Consider the following 18,065-nt stretch of genomic DNA (forward strand, 5'->3'; position numbering starts at 1 on the left):
GGATAGGGACGGAGATAGGAATGGGGACAGAGATGGGCACAGGTATGGGAACGGGGACAGGCACAGGGATGGGGATAAGGACGGACACAGGTTTGGGTTTGGGGCCGCTCCCGGGGCGGCGCGCGCAGGACGCACCAACTGCCTCGCGCCGCGCGCGCACGCGCGCGCAGGGCCCTCACGCGCTCTCCCCCTCTCCCCCCCCGCGTCCCCGCGCGCCCTTGGCCCGCCCGGCTCCGCCCCCTCCCTTCCCCCCTCCCCTCCCGCCCGTCCGTCACCGCGCCCCGGCCAATCCGCGCGCGCCGCCGCCGCCGCAGCCACCAATGGGCGGGCGCGGAGGGGGCGCGCCCCGGGCGGTGCCGCCGCGCGCTGACGCGCGCGGCCGTTCCCCGTGACGCGCAGGTGCGTGCGCGGGGTCGGGCGCGCGGCGGCGGCGCTGGTGGAAGGAGGTCACGTGGTGCGGGCGCCGCCGCTGCCAGCGCCGCGCGTCCGCCGCGCGCTCCGGCCGCTCCCGCCGCCACCGCCGCATGTCGCTGGCGCCGCGCCCCGGGACCCCACAGCCCCTGCCCGCCGCCGACTGCGCCGCCGCCTGCCGCCTCCTCCTCCTCCTCCAGAGCCGCAGCCGCCGCCCTTGATGTGGTTCGGGGCCGGGCGGGGGAGAAGATGCCGCCGTCCAAGTCCCGCAAGATCGCGATCCTGGGCTACCGGAGCGTGGGTGAGCGCGGCGGGGCGGGGGTGTCGCGGCGGGTGCGGGGCCGCATCGCATCGCATCGCCCTCCTCCCCCGCGGCGGCGGCGGCGGCAGGTGCAGCGGAGGCAGCGGCGCTTCCCGCCGGGCCGAGCGCGCAGCCGCGGCCGGGAAGGGAGGGAGGGCAGGGAAGGAGGGAGGAGGGAGGGCCCCGCCATGGCGGCGCCGCAGAGCTGCGGGCCCGCGGCCGCCTGCCCTTAATAGGAAGTTTCGCTCCCCCCCCCCGCCCCTCGAAGGGAGCCTGGAAAACTGGGGTGGGTGGGGGTTCCTGCCCCGCCGGGTTAGGGATGCTGGGATGCGGCTCCGTGCGGCGCTCCCCGTGGAGCGAGTCCGGAGAGCCGGGAAGGGTCTGGAGCGCGTGTGCTGTGCGGGGCGGCTGAGGGGGCTGGGTTTGTTTAGTCTGGAGGAAAGGAGGCTCAGGGGAGACCGTGTCGCTCTCTACAACCCCCTGACAGGAGGGTGTAGCCAGGTGAGGGTCGGGCGCTTCCTCCAGGCAAACAGTGACAGCACGAGAGGACATGGCCTTAAGCTAAACCAGGGGAGGTTGAGGTTCGACACTAGGAGGAATTTCTTCACAGAAAGGTGATTAGGCATCAGAACGGGCCGCCCAGGGAGGCGGTGGGGTCGCCATCCCTGGAGGTGTTTCAGGACGGGTTGAACGTGGCACTGAGTGCCCTGGTCTGGTTGGCACGGTGCTCTTGGGTCACGGGTTGGGCTCGGTGATGTCAGGGGTCTTTCCCAACCTGAATGGTGATTCTGTGATTTTTGAAACGACGAGGGAAAACCAGGTCGGTCTGATGCCGGTTTCTGGGCTGTTTTTTCCCCCCTTGGAGGTATTTGTCCTGCACTGCGGGGTCGTGTCGGCCCGGGCTGTCCCACAGGGGCTGTCCCGCTCCTGCCTGGCGCTGCTGGCACAATCCAGCACGGGATGATCCACCGAGGAACACCCTGGAACCCTCCAGCATCAGCCTATAGTAGCTGATAGGGTTTTTTGTCCCATACGTGTAATCCGTTTGCCTCCTGCGTACGCTGTCTTTGATGGAGAACGGTTTCAGATGTTCCCCTCTGCTTTGAGAAACCCGAATGCTGAAACAAGCCCGTAGTACAGCCATCCAGCCTAATCAATCAAACTTAAAAGCCTAAGATCAATGTAGAAGACAATGTGCGGCTGGGAGAAAAAAGGGAGATGCTAAAGATACTGTGCTGCTGTGAAAGAGGTTTTTACGTTCAGGTGGTGACTAACTCAGTTTTCTGTCTCGTGTTATGCACTTGGCAGAAAGAACCCTCATAAAAAGGCTTTTTGAAAAGATTTAAAACACCAGGCTAAATAAGTGGAGCTCTGTCTTGGATTTTGTGCATAACTACAGCCTGACTTTGAACCAGATTGTTTTAATGATGAGTTTGTCCAGTCCTTAAGCAGAACAGTGAGTAGCAGATCGATCCGTTTGCATAGTCTGTGTGACATCACTTGTTGTGGTCTGTTCACTGTAAGGTGTGTTACGCTTTCTCTTCTCTTTTTCTTTGAGCCCTGGTGGGAACAAGCAGTGGGCAGTGTAAGTGAGAAGGGAGAATGCTTGAAATTCTGTCCTTTGGAAGTCTGTGGTGCGGGCCAGCGTGTACTGTTGAGCTTTGGTCCTTCATGTGTTGACATTGACAACCAGCAGTCAAAAAATCAGATGGTAGTAGGGGTTGTGATCAGTTGAGGAAACACAGAGGAATAGTATCGTGTTTTTAGTCTGGCAGGTGATGTGAGCAGTAGTACTCACATGGAAAAGATGGGCAAAAAGCTATTACAACTTACTGCTGAATATCTTCAAATAAAGTGTTCTGGCACTAGTACAGAATTAGGCTTGATGGGACACGACCAGTTTTATTAAGACATCTACAAGTTGTATGAACATAGAATTGGGGGGGGGGCGAAAAATCTGGTTTACTGGAATTTTCCTTCCATTGTCCTTGACAATTCTGTGTTACATCTTAGGTAGGAATTTCTCACTTTAAAATGGCGAAGTTACTCCTCTTAAATATGGGAGCATTACATTTCTAGGCAAATAGTTATGTAAAAGTTCAGGCAGTAGAAATGAGTCATTGGGGTTTTACTTCCATCTTGTAAAGCTGGTACAAAAGCAAGTAAGTTAAACTGTGAGATTTAGGCTGAGTCCTCTACTTGCCCAATTATGCCTCCTAAAGTCTAGGAGGATGGGGACTTAGTTTGGCTTAGAGGAAGCTTTTTATTTGTGTTTTGATGGCAGGAATATTACTTGAACCCTGGGTAAGAGAGAATCTAATGTTGTTTTAGGACAAATTTTTAGGTGGCAGGAAGGAAGAGCATTTCTTTTGGGGGAAATGCAACATTGTATAGAGCTAACGTTCATTAAGGTGGGGAATAATTCCAGAATCTGAAGTACTGGAAGGAACTGCTTTCTAAATTTCCTTTTATAATTACGGAGCTGCATTGTTTTGCTATTAACATTAATCTTGACCCTGAAGTGAGGGAGGCTAACCATGGCAAGCTGTAAAATGTTTGCAGTTTTGTAGGTTGGACCTCTGTGAAGTTGGGGTTCTTCCCTTGTAACTACGTTGTTTGAGATGGAGCTCTCAGAAAATGGTGAGGCTTTTTCCCTGTGCCTCTCTGTTACGTGTAGAAGTAGCTGGGTTTGGATGACATATTTCAGGCAGTGAGCTGTTCCTACAGTTGATGATTCAAGGATTCTGCGGCTCTCTCAGGTTACGAGCGTGTTCGGTGATGGACGGGCACATCCTCCACGGGGATGTGTGAAACGGGGCCCGACTCTTGTCCTGGCTCTGTGCTAAGCCCTTGTTTCTTCCACTTACATTAAATTTTAATCTTGTCCCAGTGCTGTTGTCAGGTAAACTAGAGGCTGGGAGTGGTATTCTGGTATAATAGTTCTCGGAATAGAAAATTCAGGAGCCTGCTTGTTTGAATACACTCCCTCTATCTTTCAACACCACCATCAAGCCTTTCATATGAGAAACTCGTATTCTTTGCTGATGGGAGAGATCACAGTGGAAGCCTTATGAATTCCCAGGCTGTCATACTTTCTGAGATGCAGACAAGAGTATTTGCCAGGAGCTTCAGGACTTGTTTTTTGGTGAGGAAGACCGATGATCTGTGGATGTAACATACAGGTTGTGGCTTGATGCTAGACAAAATCACACAAGAATGTCTCCGTTGGGTTTTGCTCAGACTTAAAATGGTCTAAGAAAGTTTAATTCCATTATGTGAGTGTGCCTGTCTCAGCCAGGTTCTGAGTAGAAATCAGATGGATTTCATCCCAAAATCTGATAGTCTCACAGCAGAGGAACTTGACTTTGATATATCCCAGATATAATTTGAAATAATGGATTTTCATGGAACTAAAGCAAGCAAGACAAAGATTTTCCAAATCTTTTCAGAGTAACAAGCACTCCAAAAAGCAGCGTAGAGTCGTTGAAAATGCTTTGTGCTCAGTTTCGGTCTTTTTCTGTTTATAGAACAAATATGCAAATTCAGACCACAAATGGCTGTATGAAAGAAGAGGTTTCTTAGATCATCTTGTAAAGTACTTTATTACTGGGGCTCTTTGTGCTATATTGAACTGATGAATTTAAGATAACCAGGCGGTGTTGTTTGGATTAGCAGCTTCAGTCATAGCTCACTATCTCAGCCTGATTTCCTTTTTGCTGTTCATACAGCTCGTGCTGCTGGTGTTACAGATGTACTCACAGAATTGTAAACGTTTGAACTGGTGGTCTGACAATGCTCTCCCTGGCAGTTTACAGCTCTGAGGGGGAAACCCAGTTAATAATAGGGGACTTACCTATTTTCTTCCCCACCTAAATAAATCACCTTTTTTTGTGTGTAGGTGGAGAGCAGTCCATGCTGCAGGCAGATGTAGTCACGGGCCGTGACTGCGGCATGCAGGTATCAAAAAAAACCCACGATGGAACAAAATGATCTGTCAAGGTTAGATTTGAATGGAAAGGCTCCCAGGTAGTTGCATTAAGCTAAAAAATGCCTCTTCTCCCTCCTTGTCTGAAAGCAAGAAGGGCAGAAAAAGCAGCACCTTTAATATGGAGCTGTAAATAGTAAAAATAATTGTTGAGACAAAACATAGTTATTGGCATTGAAAACATGAGTTATTTGCATATCAGGAGGTTTGTAATGTAAAATGGAGTTGAGTCTCTGCTTTCGGTGCCTGAAAGATGGCATCTGTTCTCACAGCAGCGTTCCGCCCTGAGGAGGGAGGGATCCCTTTGGTATTGGAGGGGGGGAAGTGGTAATTTTAGCAGGCGATAAATTGCCCGTGTAAATGTCAACAGAGGGGGAACTGAGGATTTACCGCCGCGGTGCTGTAATTTACACAATTGGTTTGCACGAGTGGTTGTGTCCACGGCATTGGCAGGCCTGAGATTTAACAGGAAAATTGAGGGCTCAGGAGCCAGCTGGTACCTGAGGATAGAATTTTGCCGAGTCCCTAATGAGTGCCAGGATGATTTCCGCAGCCCTTCCCTCGTTAGGGCCGCTTTGGCTCTGCCAGGGTGCGGCAATGCTGCAAGGAGGAAAGGTTGCAGCTCCCAGGGGACTGGGCTGAGGCTGGAAATGCCAGCTTTAATTGCATTTCGGTGCTAGTGGCTGCGATAGTGGCTACAGCAGGGAAAGTTGCTACAGAGCGTTTGATAGCAGTAGCTGGAAGCACTAGAGGCAGCATGTTCAGCTGTTATATCAAGCCACCGTAGGGTTATTTGAGGACACTGCTCCAGGATTAACTCTTAAGTTGCCTGCTCTGATCTCTCAATGGCAACACTCGTATGTTTTGCTTGTATATTTGGGCGGTTTGGTATTTGATTACTCAGCTTGGGAGTTAACATCGACAGGAAAAACCAAATGAAATATAGATCCTGTAATTTATAAGCTATATAAAGTTGAAGCTCTTCCTTTAGAGCTACTACACTGCCTTAAGTGTAGGTTCTGGCTCAGGCAACCTCCTCTGCAGGCACACCGCTGCGGAAACTCAGCATGACCAGGCACTCGGGATTAGAAGAGCAGGCTAAAAAGTGATAAATGCCCATTATGATTAACTTCCTGTAGCTCTCCTGAAGGTGACATTCAAGGGCGTATTTTAAGAACCGCTCTACTTAATTGTGTATTCAGTCCAAAACCGAAACAGCTTCTCTGTGGGATGTTCATAATGCACCCGAGCTCTGCGAATCCTGCATGACTCAAAATTGGTTGGTGTCATGTCGATTTATCCCAGATCAGAAGCTGCAGACATGAAGCATGGTGTGTAAAAACACGAAGCAGCCCTTGTCAGCCGTGGATTTGTCTCCTTTAGGATCTGAGAGGTTCCCTTTTGTTTTCCAAAGGTCTGTATTTGAAGTGAACGGCGGATTTCTTGTGAATTTGATAATGTGAGAAATGAAAATGTGCTTCCTGAGTTTGGGGGATGGTTGTTGCTTAAAATTTCTCTCAGGACATTTGCATTCCAGTATGGTTCTTGCACACTGATGGCAGATGCTCCGTTAATGAGGGTATATGGGATGGGAGGAAAAGGGAAGAATGTGGAGAAAATCCATGTTATATGTTGCCTAGCAGACCTTTTAGCAAGATCTCAGGTTATTAAGTTTACCAAAGAGATATGAATATGGACCATTACAGGTTGTATTTCCTTTTTGAGAAATATGAAGTACAGTGGATGCCGAATTGGGTTTTTTTTGGGGGGGAAAGTTGTTTGTATTGAACTTTTAACAAGAAAGTAAACTGAGGCAGTTTTTGAACAAAGTACTGAAACAGGCTTTCAGGTGCAGCTGTTCTCAGAAACATCCCAGCCACTTTCTTGTTTAATTGCCATGTAATTAAGGCAGATGCAAATGAACTGTGTAGGGTGGGGTATCCCCTGGCCCAAGTTGAGCTAATCCTGCAGTGGCTGGAAGTTGGACCTTCCTGTCCCTACCCAGGTGCACTGGCATGATGAAAGCTTGGCAACCAGCTCAGGGAATTTTCCTTGAAAGGTAAAGCAACCAGAAGGGAAATTTTTTGTATCCTTCACCTGGTCAGCTCTGCAAGTGCAGCCCTGACAGAGGGGATGGGGCAGGAGCATGGGCTGTTTGGGGCAGGGTGGAGTAGGCTCTTTGTGGCCGAGCAGACTTTTCTTCTGTCAGACCTGTTATGAAATCACATCTGTAAATGTTTTCCTCTGCCAGCCCAGATAAGCTTTTTTGTAAACTTTCCACAACGGGCCTTCTGAACTGGAGTTGTTCTCCTGGTGGAAAAAGATGGCCTTGTGCAGGTGGTGAAACGTGCATGAGGGAGCTCTGAAGAAATCCTGATTTTCAAGGTCCTTGTTTAAATAACCTTCTGTAGTTAAATCTAATTGTTCCATGTGAAATCGAGGAAAAGTCAAATGTTTGACCAGGGGTAATTCTAAACCTTCTTCTGAAAGTCTTCAAATTCAGATGATGCCTCAAGTGATCTGATCTTGAATTATCTGGAAACACTTGGTAGTAAAGATGTTTCAATGGATCAAAGGCAGAGCTCCACACTACACTCATGGAATTGTTTAGTTTGGAAAAGACCTCTGAGATCGAGTCCAGCTGTTAACCCACCACTGCCAAGCCCACCACTAAACTATGTCCCTCAGTGCCACATCTATTCATCTTTTAAATACCTCCAGGGATGGTGACTCAACTGCTTCCCTGGGCAAGCTGTGCCAGTGCTTGACAACCCTTTCTGTGAAGAAATTTTTCCTAATATCCAGTCAAAACCTCCCCTGGCACAGCTTGGGGCTGGTTTCTCTTTTGCCTGTTTTTTTGGGAGAAGAGACTGACCCCCATCGTGCTGCAGCCTGTACAATGAAGTGCAAGGCATTCAGAGTCACTGATTGCCTTCCTGCTTGGAAAAGCAGAGGAAACAAATCTCGGGGCTCTTGTTGCTTTTTCATTGTGGTTATCAGTGTTTGGTAGAATACCTTACAAATTATGTTTCCTCAAAATACCAGTTGATTCCTCAACCTGGTTGACCCTCCTTTTGTTGTGTTTATCAACACTTGCAGCACAAAGATGACTCACAGCTACTTAATTGTTTAGATGCTCTGGTTCTTCCTCAGTTTGCCACGCTGGACATGTACATTTGAAGTATAAAGGATGTGAGATGAGACAATGGTGAAAAAGGTAGTGGTGTAAACAGATGATAGAGGTTCTCAAAGTGCAGGTTTTGGATTATCAAACACAAATGTGCCAATCAAGATGAAGACAGGACAAGCAAAAAACAGCTTGAGATTTGGGGGCTCCTGCAAAAGGGAAGTTACATGGAATTTCTTATGGGACTTCTTACATGAATTAGAGAACTTGAAACTAGAACATGAGGAGGAAATGTATACCAGTTTGATTTGGATGAAATCATCAAGAGTTTGTGGATAATGGCCAAAGGTTATGAGGCATGAGACTAAGTGAATGATTTCTGAAGGGCTTTTAAGGAATGAAAGATCCTAATGTGTGACTAGTTCTGGTCCTTCTGTATTAAACAGATATCACGTGAAGAAATCACAATTCCCTGATAGATTATCCTTTAAACAGCAAATTTTTCATTCAGCATGCTTTTTTAATATTGCACTGAAGTCTTAAAGATTGAGGGGGTGAGTATTTCTGGGATGGTTGTCAGTGTTCTTCGGTAATTTAGATTACAGGAACCAGAGGAGCATGTATATCAAATCTTAGCTGGTTACTTTTTGTATTTTGTGGAGTATTGAGTTAAATTAATTTTAATTTGGGGAAAAGAGAGAATATATAAGTGGTCTTCAGTGTGTGGGTGTGAACATGTTCAAGTGTAATACGAAATTAGGATATGAAAGTGTCTCTTGACAACATTGTCTCCGGAGTTAGTGGGATACATCTGTCTAGCTTCAACAGCTTGTCAGATTGTATTGCCAAAACTTCATTCAATATGTATGACCTCCTTTAAAGGTACTCGTGCTGTATGCAAAAGAACTGGGATGCATAATATGTAGGAAAACTCTTATTAAATCTGTCCCACAAACTGTCAAAACAATCAAGCACTTGACATTAATGCAGTAAAGTGTATTTTGCTTTAAGGCTTGTTATTCCATCAATAACAAATTTTTGGTGTTTGAAATCTGTTTCAAAATTAGCATTTTTTTTTTAATTAGAACTGGAAGTTTCTGCTTTGCAACGTGCATATAAACAAGCACTGTGTTTGTTAGTTTGCCAAAGTACCTTCTTCTGCACTGCTTTCTTGGAAGTGGCTGTTTCTAATAGGTGCTTGCTTCATTTGGTGAATAAATGCTGGCTTAACTTTTTTTGTCATGTTTTGAGAAGAAAGTTGTCAAGATTCTTTATAAACCTTCTGTGGTTGCTAAACCGAAGTCTAAAAGTGGTTCAAATGTAAGGTAATTCAAGGTTTTTTGAACAGTAAGGCAGGGATGAATAAGTTGTCGGAATGCTTCAAAATCATGTTCTTTATACAGAGTGTATCAAGGAGTCTTAGGACACCTAAACCATTTCTCTGCTTGTCCTTCCTCAACTGCATGCTTTTATCCCCAAGTACGGGGGTAGGATAGAGGATGAGATAAAATGACACTTGCAGAACTGTTGGGTTGCTGTGCAGACACCTCTACAGCAGGTAAATACAATGTACTGCTCTGTCTCCTGAAGGATGACCTGAAATTAAGTTGCCTGAAAATGTAGCTCACTCGTTGTCCAAGCTGCATGGATGTGCTGGTGGGGTGCTGGGGAAGGAACAATCCAGCTTCTCTTGGCAAGTACTTCCTCAGATACTGGAGCTGAACTGGCTGGAAGAGACTTGACTTGTGAAAGAGAGTCAAACTGGAAAAATGAGTTTAATGTCAGGTCACAAGTGTCATCCTCAGTTATACCCCTGGGCTGACTTCAGGTGCTTGGGGGAGGGTGGGAGTGAGATGGGGTGGTGATTTTTTTCAGTTTTCACAGAATGTCAGTTCTGTGTTTTTCCTGGTTTTGTTCTTCCCTGAAGAGGTGAGAGCTCTGTATTGTGATGGTTTTGTACTAGACAGCATAAAAAGTGAGAGTACTTTTAAGTGAAAAGTATGAATCTTGCCCAAAATTGCTTAATGTGAAGTACCTTGTGAGCCACCAGCTGGATACGTGCTGGTTAGGAAGGTAACAAAGCCAGCTGGCTGTTGCGACAGGCAAGAACTTGATAGTATGACACAGCAAACAGGGCTTACCTATTATACCTTCTTTGCCCTATGGCTAAATCAACTCTATCAGGTCATATCTGACAGATCTTTGGCTTAAATTCCCTTTGCTTTTCCCAAGGTTGGGGGCTCTAGTGATTCTTTTGCTATTCTGCATGGTGTTGTTCTTACCTCAGAGTCCTTTTTTTTTTTTTTTTCCCTGGTGTTTTACCCTTATCTGTCATGCTGTGATTTTAGTATATTATTACTTTGACCTTTCCATACTGTTAAGAGATTGTCCTCTGTATTCAGAGGCTACTCTTGGGTCGATCAGGCAAGTGTGTAAATGCAGAAGTCTTGCAGCCAACGTTAGTGGGGAGGGGTTAATGACTAACTCCAGCTGGATAAAGGGCAAGGGTATGAGGATGGCATTTAAGAGATAGTGGCTTTACTCCACCCTGATTAAAATAGGGGAGGGGCTTCACATTCTGAAACAGAAGTAACATGGAAGATGCCTGTATAGTTAATTCAAAGATCTAGAGTTGAAACAGAAAGAGACAACAGTAGCAACAAAAGTTGATCTGAGCCTGGTGGTGGGGAGACGGACAGTTTTTGTAGAGGAAGGAGCAGTTCAGGCACACTGGTTTTTATGGTTATGTCTAGATCCACAGCAGCATTGGTCTAGCACAGAAGAAGTGGTCAAGGCTCAACTTATCAAGACTGCCTCAGTGTCTGTCGGTGCATTTGTTGACAGAGATGTGGTGGAGTTGACCATGTCCTCCTCCAAGGGTGGAAGAGGGAGTCAGTGTGACTCTTTGTCGGTATCCCTAAAGACCACCTTCCCTGTTTGTGCTAGGAGCTGTTGGTGTTGTCAGGGTTAGTACTGCGGTACCTGGTGCTTCGTGCAGCTTTGGGGACTTCCAGCAGTGCAGGTCATGGCAAGTGGATAGTCTGTGTGCTGGTGTTGGATGCTGGGAGCCACGTGCTTTCCAGGAGCGTCAGTTTTTGGGTGCCACGTGCGTTGCTGGCATTTGTTGACTTTGTGTCACCAGTGATCATCCAAAGTCTGCTGAACCCTGTTACACTGACTGACCCCCTCGTAGTCACACATACTGCTGCAGGGTGGAGCTGCCTTCTGTGGTCAAGATCTTGTAGTGATTATTCAGTTTGATTCATGTATTTGTACAGTGTGTTGTAAAAGTAGCCTGCCCTTGTTGGAACAAATCTGTAGTGTGTTCCACCTTTTACTGCAGGTTGGTGGAGAGCTCTGTGGATTTTTCTTCAGAGTAAGGCTGAAACTACTTGGCTACAGTTGCTGGATATATATCACATTATTTGCTTGGATGATGTTACCAAGAGAGGGAATATTACTATTACTGTCTTGTCAGAATTTTGTCAGGCACTTGCCTTCTGTCATCCTGCAACAAGGAAGAGAGGAATACATTTCTTACTATTGTTCTTACAGTTCCAAAAGGATCCTGAGGCCCTGTGATCATGTGCAGTTTGGTAGTACTGGTAAGATGGTCTATTCCTCACACATTTCAGCTGCTTTTGGTTACTCAGCATTACAATATGCTCAGGATCACGTTCCTAAACTTCTGTTTTTAAATGATGCTATGAAAGTTTTACTGACATTTTCAGAAACTTAACCCTCTGCTTGGTGGTGGTTGTAAGCACTGAGTTATGGTGGCCACAGTGTTGGCAACAGGGCATCCTATGACTCCAGTCCTCATAAAGATCCTTCTCAGGGAATATTCTTAGGGAAGACCTGCAGTTCAGTGGAACAGCACTGATCCATTGAAAGAATGAGGTCTTTCATCTAGGTAAGGGTTCTGTTTCTCTTACTGGTGTGAGATTTGCAGAGGGAAGAGTTTATCCTGTTTTCTAATGGAAATGGGAAGTTTAGCAGGCAGTGTCTGTGCTGGATGGAGAGCTGGTGCTGGTGAATGCAGCTGGAAAGATCTGCTTCTTGAAGAAGCGCTTAAACCCTGCTAGTCCTGATACTTCTGTCTTGCAGAAAGGTAACTGAAGTTGTACATCCCAGTGATCTTTAGTGGCAAGAAAAAATTGACTGGAAGTTGGGTGTTTGTTGCCTTGTGTGGAAAGTAAAATCATGAAGGTTGAAAAGGGGAATGCATGGAATGCACTAAAGCAAGAGAGACACATTTTTATTTCCAATGACATAGCATTTAAAACTGATTTAATGATGAAACCATGACAGTTTCTAAAAGTGTCTTTCAAAGACATTTCATGTTGTACATACCAGCTGATCCAAGGAAAGGTCAAGTTATTCAGACACCTAATGAGCTGCTTGAAGTGTGTGTATAGGGGGAAGGACTTGGCTTCTACCCAGAGGTACAAGTTGAATTTTGCTTCTTTGGAGGGGAAATCAGTACAAAGTTCAGGCTCTTTCCCTAGAAGTGTCTCATAAACTGAAATGGTAGGATCTGATCTTTAGCTTAATAAGCTTCCCTTTAGAAGCTGTTGAGGTTTAACCCAGTGAGCAGCTAAACACCATACAGCTATTCACTCACTCCCCCAAATGGGATGGGGGACAGAATCAGGGAAAAAGGTAAAATTCTTGAGTTTAGATAAAGACAGTTTAATAGGATAGAAAAGGAAAGGCAAATAATAATGATAAAAGAATATACAAGTGATGCACAATGCAGTTGCTCACCACCTGGCTACTGATGCCATTGAAATATTTTAGGCCTTGTCCTGTGGGGAGGGAGGTGGGAAGGTGCTGCAGGGATGCACAGTTTCTGTGGGAAGTCTGAAGGGAACACAGAGGGTGGTATTTATCTGAGAAGATATAGGTTGACTGTCTGGGGTATGAGTGTCTGAATTTCCTTTGTAGTTAGGGAACACCAGGATGCAGTTCCCCCGATCTATTTAAAACTTCTTGAATGCAACCATGTATGTGTGTATTCCATGGCCAGGTGAGATGTGTGCCACAGAAGTTTTCTGGATATTTTTCTTTTTAAGCTTTGTAACAGCTTTTTCATCTTTGACATGTGGCATTAAAATTGGTTTATCTCATTTAAAGGGAAATAGCAGGCAAAGTGGCCCCCTCTGTTTTTCTGCCAGCAAGGGTGACAAGCAGAGGTAACTGGACTATGTGCTAAAATAACTAAAACATTTCTTCTGACAATCCTTTGCTGAGGTTACTGACTTAAATGAAAGCAAAACTGAGCTGTTGCAGGAAAGCAATGGAATTTTTCTCCACATACTTGCTTGGACGTCTAATACGTTGCAACAAAAGTGTAAGTCAACACTGAGAGATGAGCACTAGTGTAGGATGGAGTGAGCCTGCTGTTAAATATCAGGGAATAAAGCACATACTCTCTTCTTGCTTTCCTTACAGAAAGCATGATCTAGATAGCATCAGGATTCTTGGCTTGTGTTTTGAAGGCTCATTGCTGCCAACCCCAGCAAGGTCCTGCAAATATGTTTGTGAGTTTGACCAACTGCTTTGAAATCTGAAGAAAATAAAGGAAGCCATCTGGCTTTGTTTCTAAATGACTGCTCTCAGATTTCTTCTGGCTTGCAGAGGAATACCTTTGATAAACCTCAGGAAAATTGTGCAATGCAGAAGGAAGGGAAATGAGTATCTCCATGCAGGCTCGTGCTTTTGGTGTTACAGATCACCATGGGAAGCTCTTCTTTTACAGCAGAAATAGTTCTTGCTAGAAAAGCATGCTGTAGACTGTCATATTTATTTCCTTATATTCTGATATAACAATAGATCAGGAGAAGGCAGGAAACAGTAGAGCAGTAGGACAGAGTGCCATAGAAGTTGAAAAAGAGCTTGTGTTGAAATGTTGATCTGCTGTTTGGTTTGTTATGAAGGGCTCTTCTATGTTTGAGCTCCCTCATCAAGTTACCAAAAGATGTCTCATTTAGGTCCTTAGACTTTAACTCTTACAGGATTATAACCTTTAGTCTGTCCTCTGGAAAGCTGACAGCATGTTGGGAGAGGAGAGCCACCACTCTCTATTGCAAATCAAGCATTTGTATCATATGAGCAAGTGCAGGAATTGAGCTCTGTGTGCCAACAAGAGTTTTGTCTGTAAGCATCAGAAAATAATTTTTTAATCCTGGTATCATAATGTTGATATCACAAGGAAATTGCTACAAAAATAAAACTACAGCTCAAAGTAGTTGTGTTTGTATGTGAGAATTCCCCATGATTAAAAGTCTAATAGTAGAATTAAGTTACATCTGAGTAAAACACAAACTGCTCATTGCATTGCTGTCTCCAGAGGTTTAGAAACAGAATTCTTTATTGACCCAGATGTATCATTTTTATAGTCATTAGAATAATTCACCAAACTACATAGCAATGATCAGCAAAATAGCAACTACAAAGCCATAATTAGCACCTGGGGGGAGGAAATCTTAATTAACCATAGAAAGTTGGTAATGATGCGGCCTGAGATGAATGATGAGCTAGTGATAGGTTCCGAGATCGTCTGCTATCTTGTGAGAAGATCTTTGTTGAAGAGGGCTGCTGTAATTCTCTTTCCTACCCAGTTAACCTCCATCAGCTCCAAGAAGTTGTTCAGTCCCCTTCTGTGCTCTGAGGATGAATAATCTGTTCTATGGGAATGCCAGCGTTTCCATTTTGTTTGTCTTGGTATTGTGCATTAAAGAAGATAAAGATCCCAATGTTCAAGTTAAATCAAGTGTATTTTTCAGTATGAAAACTCCGTCTCTGTGCAGTGTAGTGGGTTGAGTGTAGCTGTGTGTGAGATATTGCAGGTTGAGCACGCAGACAGACTTACCTAATCTGATGTGACGGACAACATTTCATTTTGTTGAATGCTTTTGTGACAAAACCTGAACTGGTTTGTTTTGTAGGTAAGACCGAATAGACCTAGAAGACTAACTAGGTAAGTCTAGTTACTAAGTTAGTCTAGAGGCTAACTCAGGCAAGGTGCTAGGCTTGTGGTAGGAGCGAATTAGATGCTGCCAGTTGTTACGTGTTTAATGATTATGCAAACTACATAAGCAAGCATTTTAGTAGAAAAAGATGAGTTAAAGAAACTATGCATCTACCACACCAACAGAGCAGAGAATTGCAGCTCTTCGGTAGCTGTTGTTCTTGACCCCCCACAAACTGTTTGCTGGTGGCTTGTGTGGAGGGTTTTGGGCATTGAGAAATTTTTCCTGTTGAGATGAACTGGGCTGTGCTGCTGGTGGCTGTCAGCGTGCGATGCCACGTCCGAGGGCAGCTGCACATCTGAGCTTGCACAATGCTGTGCTTGTGGAGCTGTTGTTTGACTTGCTCGCTGACTGGTTGCATCATTTTGGTCTCCTGGGTTTGGGGGGAAGTTGGCTGCCTATGAGAATTGAATCTGGGCTTTCCCTCTGCCTGTTGCAAGGAGAATGAGGATGTGGGACGGGGACAGCGGGCAGGTGGTGGTGCAGCAAAGTAGGGGCACGGCCTCTGTAGGGAGGCAGCTGTTTCTTAGCCCACCCATGCTCAGTTACTCATCTGCTTGGTAAATTGCCTGATGTTGTAAAGCTTGAATTTTAAGGCTAGATTACATACTACAGCTCGTGTCCAAGTAGTAAAAAGATGAGTAAAACTCAATTTGGCAATTGTTTTGCCTTGACAGTTGCAATGGCATTTCAAACTGATGTGCTGTGATTGCACAGAGTGTTTATGGGACGTTTGGTTTCATGGTGTGAGTGGTCTGGTGTGAACAGAAACGCGACAGCTTTATTTTTTGAACTGGCTTTCTGTCTGAAAACCTGCTCCTTTTCTGTTTTGACAGTGGAAAACTCTTTTCTTTTACCACTCTCACATAATACCGTAAACAGTGAATTGTGTATGCAAATACACTTTGGGTACTTCTGGACAACTTGAGCTTTCAGCCACCTGGGACTTGTATTCTAAACACTCGTAAAACACATTCCACGCAGCCCTTCCCTTCTGTCCTCTACCTCCAGGGAGAGGGAGAGTCAGGAAACTTGGAGGATTTTGCTTGTAACTCCTCTGCCATGGAGCATCTGGTGCTTGGAGTTACCGTAGCAAGGCTCTGCACCCAGCTCCCAGCCTTGCTTCTGCTTCTGACACTTCTCATTTTGGTCTTAATGGATGTTTATTTTCCTAAAACTTGAGTACAGTGGATATGTTAAATGTACCAGTGTGGAGGATGCAAGAAGGAAAAGCTTAACAAACAAAAAAATGTGTGGCTGCGTTCCAAATGAGGGCACATTAGAGCTGAACCTTTCTGAGGTGTGCACCCTTGAGTAATCAAGTAATCAAGCCTTTGCTGCTGGTGTCAGGCTCATCCTGTTAAGGCTGAAGTGTGCTAGTGGTGTCTGCACATGGAGTCAGAGGTGTCTTCCCAAATCCTCCTCCCTGCCGTGCTCCGAGGTGGAGTTAACACATTGGCAGATTTAGTTGTGTGCAGTTCCCTGGCCCCTGCCTCATGGACATAATGTTTGTGTTGCAATCCTCTCTGAAAACCTTGCCTGATCTTTCTGGGGAAAGAGCAAATAGGAGCTAAATTGTCAGCTTGATTTTCTGCCCTGTCCACGAGCATAGGTCAAAGGCCTGGAATAAAACCTGTAGGACAAAGTTCAAGCCGAGCTGTTGTTTACATGGTTCTGAGTGCAGCTTGGTCATGGGTGAGACATGGCAGTGGGGTGTTAATGACCCGGGGTTTGAATTTCTCATGTCCACTTTGGAAGCCTGGGTTTAGTGGGATACTGTTACATGCACTTATCCCCAGGGGGTAGGTGCAGAATCCGAGACTGGAGAGCTTCCCTGTGGCTCATGGAAGAAAGCAGGCATCCTCTTATGATCAGGAGCACATCATTACTGAGAGGCTTGTTACCAAGCCAGGAGGAATTTAGAAGGAGAGTTGTTGGAACACTGGTTTTGTCTGTTTTTGTTTCCTCTTCTTTCACTGTTAGGAGGAAAGCAGTAATTAATACAGCTGGGTGTTAAATGCAGCGTTTTCTGTTGGCTCCCACTCCTTCCCGGGATTCAGTTCCCAGGCTTAGCACAGACAGACAGTAGCAATCAAGTCTTTCAGTTAGTTTAGGATCCTTCTGGAGAGGAAAAATGTTCAGTGATGATCTGTGCTACACTTAGCTCTTCTTATCTTGGATATTGTACAGCCTAATATAGAAATAGTTAAATTTGTATTGAAACGGAGTGCGTAATGTGCTGTTATTGGCAAAGAATCTGGAAGCATGAACTCTGGGTAGCAACTTCATAAGCTGAAGAAGAAATAGTTTGAAAATTCACCAAGTGTTGTCCAAAATACACAGTTTCAGACAGTTCCTGGGATGCACAGTTTCAATCCCTAATCTGTCCTTATTAGGAAGATTTTGAATGAGGGGGGAGGGCGAATGTCCTTTGCTGGAGCAACAGTTTAAAGTGCAGTGTCCTCTGTCAACTCATACACAGGGAGCGTGACACCTTCAGTGGTGCTGTTAGATAAGATCAGAAAATGGTGTCTAAGAACATGACCTGAGAAAAAGCAACTCGTTCAAATCTTGGTGATAGTTGGTCTTTCTGGGATTTGTCTGGATTTTTTGTTTTTTAGCATTGTTTCTTGAATGAGCTGGCATGACTCTTGAATACACATGCTCATGACACTGAGCATGGCAGAAAATTAAATAGAAAACTGTTTTTTAGTATCTCCTGAAGGAATACTTAGGAAAGTACTTTTCTACAGCAAAGTTAAACATAGTGTGGTCTGAGCACTGCAAGTGGGCAGCCTTTATCCAAAGCAATTTATTCCTGAAAACAATTTTACTATTTAGTTCCACCACAACATTGGTTACTTAAGAAGTCATTGAGAGGCTTCCACTGAGTCGGATGGTCTTGAGTCAAAATTTTAACTTGAGGTCATATTTTGTTTGTGCTTCTTGCCGATGAAAAGAATATAAAGGAGCATGAAGAATATTCTCATGTCCAAAAGCAGCTTGGCAATCTTCTTAGGAGTGTATTTGTCCAGTAAACATAATGTAATAGGATCTAGTAGATTCCCAAATGTAAAGGATGTGCTGTAATGGAAATTGTAATGCTTGAAAAGTCTTCAGTTGCAGAACTTTAAAGGTCAATGCAGAACTTTTTATGGTCAATATTTAATTTACCTTCACCATCTTGTAAAATCTCTCAAGACTGAG

The 18,065-nt window shown here is 45.1% G+C and overlaps 1 protein-coding gene across 1 annotated transcript in view; it reads left to right on the forward strand.

Moving 5' to 3' along the window:
* The first annotated feature begins 478 nt into the window (after positions 1-478).
* Positions 479-18,065, forward strand: part of RHEB (Ras homolog, mTORC1 binding) — a 38,585-nt gene continuing 20,998 nt past the window's right edge. Inside the window, exon 1 of the mRNA XM_051768314.1 lies at positions 479-712. Coding sequence (XP_051624274.1) covers positions 661-712 — 52 coding nt within the window. The 5' untranslated portion in view covers positions 479-660. The remainder of the gene's footprint in view (positions 713-18,065) is intronic.

The sequence above is a fragment of the Manacus candei genome, unplaced genomic scaffold, assembly GCF_025592945.1.
Source record: "Manacus candei isolate 608988 ecotype Guabito, Panama unplaced genomic scaffold, ASM2559294v1 h1tg000094l, whole genome shotgun sequence".
NCBI classification, from domain to species: domain Eukaryota; kingdom Metazoa; phylum Chordata; class Aves; order Passeriformes; family Pipridae; genus Manacus; species Manacus candei.